Source organism: Triticum urartu, chromosome 2A (genome assembly GCF_056163025.1).
Source record: "Triticum urartu cultivar PI428250 chromosome 2A, HENAU_Tu73, whole genome shotgun sequence".
NCBI classification, from domain to species: domain Eukaryota; kingdom Viridiplantae; phylum Streptophyta; class Magnoliopsida; order Poales; family Poaceae; genus Triticum; species Triticum urartu.
In genome coordinates this window covers 193,532,355-193,536,978 of record NC_141874.1, presented here as the reverse complement: position 1 = coordinate 193,536,978, position 4,624 = coordinate 193,532,355, and the positions used below count along the sequence as shown (strand labels likewise).

The 4,624-nt window shown below is 46.8% G+C and overlaps 1 protein-coding gene across 1 annotated transcript; it reads right to left on the bottom strand.

Annotated features, from left to right (window-relative positions):
* Positions 1–1,409: 1,409 nt before the first annotated feature.
* Positions 1,410–3,572, bottom strand: LOC125541375 (equilibrative nucleotide transporter 3-like). The gene is made up of 9 exons (XM_048704803.2): positions 3,525–3,572; positions 3,285–3,389; positions 3,019–3,174; positions 2,799–2,942; positions 2,565–2,670; positions 2,286–2,461; positions 2,034–2,194; positions 1,689–1,947; positions 1,410–1,517 (listed from the first exon to the last, which is right to left on the bottom strand). Exons 1-9 carry the CDS (start codon positions 3,570–3,572, stop codon positions 1,410–1,412), a joined length of 1,263 nt encoding a protein of 420 aa, XP_048560760.2.
* Positions 3,573–4,624: the final 1,052 nt, after the last annotated feature.

Genomic DNA, 4,624 nt, shown 5'->3' with positions numbered 1-4,624 from the left:
GCCGCGAAATCCTCGACATATCCCTCTAAATGCTCAGAAATCAGCAAAATCCTCCAAAAATTATCTCTCCCATCAAAAAAATCTCCGCTATTTGCCGCGATTGCCCGCTATGGCCGCCGCTATAGCTGCTGGGAGAGGCCACCGCGAAATCGTTTCTCCCGCGATTTAATCTATGGTCAGGATCATGCAAATGCGTCAAGCAATGCACAAAGATGTGCGGGGCGGACACGGCGCAGAGTGGAGCATGGTTGTAGTCGGACATACACGACTAGGATCGAACTAGCCAGTTTGATGGATCGACATGGATGTCAGTCAAAGCAGAATATGGCGGTGATTTCAACGACGACGACATAAGAGCGTGATGCTAATGGTGGCCACCTTCTGGGCGTGAAAACGCATGGTGTAGGCCAGAGGGCTTGTGTGGCTTCGACAAAACTATGACGCTGAGTTGATTTAAGGCAGTGTACACATGAGAGCTTTGAAGCCAGGCATTTATGCATTTTGCCTATGAAAAATATATGTAGCGATGTTGTCTCCTTCACCTTTCGCAATGATGATGTCGGGAATATAAACCCTAGGGAAATCATGACTAATCTCCTCTTCTTATTGGCGTGGTTAGAAATGGCGGCAACAACGAAACCTCTAATGAAAATGATGGTAGACACAGTGGTCACTTGTTGGCCCTGAAGAGGGTCTTTGTGTGAGAGGTGGAGTTGCATGTTAATCGTTTGTTATTAATGGTGATGAACTGATTATTATTGCATGCCACAGTTTGATGGTGAATATGACCGAAACATGAAAAAAAATTACCTTACTCCAAATTTTTTCATTAGAGGTGAAGTTTTGGTGCCCAAATATTGATGATCCACCCAAATTTATGTCCAAATTTTTTCATTAGAGGTGAAGTTTTAAAACCCTTCACCTCTATAAATTTGATGACTTATACACCTAGACAGAGGGAGTACTTAATACCCTTCGTAGTGGCGCCTTCACTGATCTCAAATGTAACAACAGCTTGCTCCCTATGGTTACTCGTGTGCATCATACCACACAATCTAGGACGGAGCGAGTTGTTGAGCAGACCAGGGAAGGACCACGACAGAAGTACTTTCTTTTCAGCTGCCCTCTCTTTTAAAAAGAGGTCTGGATTTTTTTTTTTGCAGAGAAGAAACTATAGTTGGCCAATACTACAATATTAAAATCTCAGTTTTTAGGGGCAACCAAACAACTCATTGTAAATAAAATTATGGTAACCTTCAAAACTGTAGTATTAAGGCGCACAAAAACCGTAATCATCTATTTGCCTGCAGAGCACCAACACCAAAAGGAAATAAGAAAATAAAGAGGAAAGATGAAAAGTGTTTTTCAGTTTGGAACAAGTCTGGATGACATGCGGGCCATGGGTTTGATCACCATCCTTTGCCTATGAGCCACAGCCAGTCAAGAACAGCCCCTAAACATATGCCCGCCAAGAGGCAGAACACGAGCAGGTTTCCGAGAGCATTCTGTTCTGGCCCCTGGACAAAGACACCAAGCTACAACTCAGTCAGTAGTAGCACCGCCATAAAAAAAGGAAGGAAACAGAGCCCTTTTTTTTGCGAAACAAAGGAAACAGAGCCTTGGGCCTCCATGCAATGTCTAACGAGTTGTAGCTACTGGCTAGCGTGGAATGATTGTGCAACGCTAACCTTGTACGGCTTCGGCGCCTCGGTCAGGACGCAGACGGTCAGGCACCCGTTGCTGAGTCCCAGAACCGATACGAGCAGGATCATCCAGGCCTCCCCTCCGTACCTGGCGGCGCAGTAGAACGCCGGGAGGAGCAGGTACCGGGCGAGCACCGCGGCCAGCAGTCCCCTCCGGGACGTCACCTTGATGATCTCCACCAGAGGCACGTATCTCCCGGCCAGGTCCGAGCCGTTGTAGGTCGCGATCAGCACCAGCGCGTACCTGCGCGCGTTTCCATTCCATCGTTCCTAGTAAGAGTAGTAAGCAAAATTTGGATGCATGCCAAAATGGGATGGTGGCTTAATTACCAGGAGCCCAGGCTGTGTGATCCGAGGTCTTCGGCGAGAAATCCCGGGAAGATGGACAGCGTCAGCAGGTAGATGAGGAACATGTCCAAGGCGTAGTCCATGTTCTGCATAAGGAGCTGCTTGTTGCTCAAACGTTCAAGGATGGCTGGGTCGTCTTCAGCCTGAAACGTACGTATGGATCTTTCATTTGCCGTCGGGCGGGAACCAGATTACAGGTTAAGGGGACATATGAACAGTTGTGTACAGATGTGCCGATAGTTTAGGCTGTCCCTGGAGGCCAGCGGCAGCAAGGTCGGCAACGACCGTCAGTGATCCCTCGGAAGCCGCCTTTGCACGGTAGAATTTCACTATTGGCAGCTTGGGGAAGACGTGGGCGTACAGCACGACGCACAGCAGCTCAAAGAAGCATGATGCGGCGAAGAACAACACTGGAACTTATATGAATGAGCAGCAGCACAGCTCGGTGGATATGGATAAACCATCGTACTAGCAGAAACTCAGCGAATGAATTGGAGGTTTGATGCGACATACTAGCTCCCCTGCGAAGGCCGTCTCTGGATTTCTCGAAGACCGCCTTTGTAACGAGCCTCAGGGCCGACGTTATTGCGCCAGATGCAGCCATGCCAGCAGAAAATGACTGGATCCAAACAAGTTATATCAAATTACTGTCTCCTATTTCTCAAAGAAAAAAAAATGTCTCATGCACAGAAACAAACTGCCTCGCTAGTACGAAAACCCTGTATGTTCTGGCACAAGAAATGGCACCTGTATGAACTCCGGGCACATCAAGGACAGGTCCCCGGTCATGGCACCTTCTACATGACCTTCCGGGACGCCGAACACCGCCACAACCGTACACACGCCGATGAAGGTTGCGATTCCACCTCTTCCCGACGTCGCAAGATCCAGCTACGGCGCAGGGGAGAGGAATCGAGCAGTTAATGTTTAATAGTTCAGAACACGGAGTTTCTGAAAATGTGCTTACGATGATGAGAGCGAGCGAGCCGAGGAAGAAGAGTGAGTACCCCACCAAGTTGCGCACCCTGGTGTTTACTTTCGCCTCATGGTAGGCAAACACCGCAGCTATCACGAGCACAAACGGCTGATAGGTGAGAGTGATGACTCTAACCGGATGGTAGTTCTGAATTTACAAGTGTCAAAAGTTAGTTCTCTGTGTGTGTGCGTGTGTGTGTGGCATACTCGATGTGGAAGAAGAACAGCATTCATATACTAGTAAAAAGTTTGTTATACTGGGAAGAGGTGGACGAGGTGATCTTCGATGGTGAGCATGCTGTTGTACCCGAAGAGGCATCCGTTTCCCAGAAACCAGCAAATGAAAACGCCCAAACTCTTGCCCTGATCAGCGCATGCATATCATATATACTGTATGTGTTTGCAGAAATAAATAGATGTTCGAGGTGATTCAAGGGAGCGAGCAATCAAGCACGGAATTATCTCAGGAGGAAAATGATGATCCATGATGCAACAAACCTCCTGAGTTGTGTGCACCCCGCGATGGTCAACTTCGCCGTACGCCATGCCTGGTTTGCTTTGGTGGCCCAGTAGAACGAGAACAAGCGACACAAATGAGAAAAGAAAGACTTTGGGTCGACGGCTAGCATCGAAAGCGTCGTGAAAGGAAAATACTAATAAGAACCCTAGCTAGCATATGCGCTTAGGATAATCAGACGACACAGCTACGCCTCTTTCTCGGTTAGAATAGAACATCCAGGACAGAAGTACTAGTCCGTGAAACTAACTGCCGCGGTAAGCCGCATGTCATCTAATCCACAACGTATTTTCCTTTCTTTTCTTATAAGAGCATCTACAACCAAACCCCTCAAATCTTCATATACATCCAGACGAACAACCCGATCAATAACCGGTTACAAAATTGCTACGCACCCAACCGGCTCCCTCAAACTGGCCGGGCATCCCGCAAATCAAGCGCATATGTGGGGCGGTCCGGACATACTTAGACGTGTCGGATCCAGCACATATGTAGGACAGTTCGGACATACTCAGACGTTTCGGATCCAGCCCATATGGGGCGGTCAGGATGCGTCGGATCCGGCACATGCTGGCCCATCCAGCTCCCACTCGTCCGCACGATACCCACCTCAGACCAAACCCTAGCCAAAATCCACTCTTCTCGATCGCTCCTTTCCACTGCCTAGACAATTATTTTTCAAATTCATAATTTTATAAATTTGAAACATCCTTTAATTCGCATTTTAAAAACTCACTACCATTTTTTAATTCATGTACATTTTTTAAAATCCAGGAACACTTTGTAAGAATTTGAGGACATTTTTAAAATTTCCTAAAAATTTGTCCACTTTTTTTGAATTTTAAACATTTTTAATTCCATTAAGAATACAAAAATGAAAACAAAAATTAAAATGAGAAATGAGAAAAAACAAAAAAGAAAAAGAAAAGAGAAGAACAGAGGCCCTGCCCTGCACAAGGCCAGCCCAAAGCGCGCGGGTGGGTGAGCCGTTGACAACAGATACTGTACGCACCTTGAAGGAAAATAATGTAGGATAACTATATGGTCTCAGTCGTCGATTGAGATTTAGCAATTCCGATAG

What these genes read in the sequence shown, in the direction of transcription:
- LOC125541375 (XM_048704803.2), bottom strand. Translation starts at nt 3,572, where the DNA reads ATGGCGTACGGCGAAGTTGACCATCGCGGGGTGCACACAACTCAGGAG. An exon ending in ACCTCGTCCACCTCTTCCCA is followed by an intron (nt 3,175 to 3,284) that starts GTATAACAAACT and finishes TTGTAAATTCAG; the next exon opens with AACTACCATCCGGTTAGAGT. An exon ending in AGGGACAGCCTAAACTATCG is followed by an intron (nt 2,195 to 2,285) that starts GCACATCTGTAC and finishes CGTACGTTTCAG; the next exon opens with GCTGAAGACGACCCAGCCAT.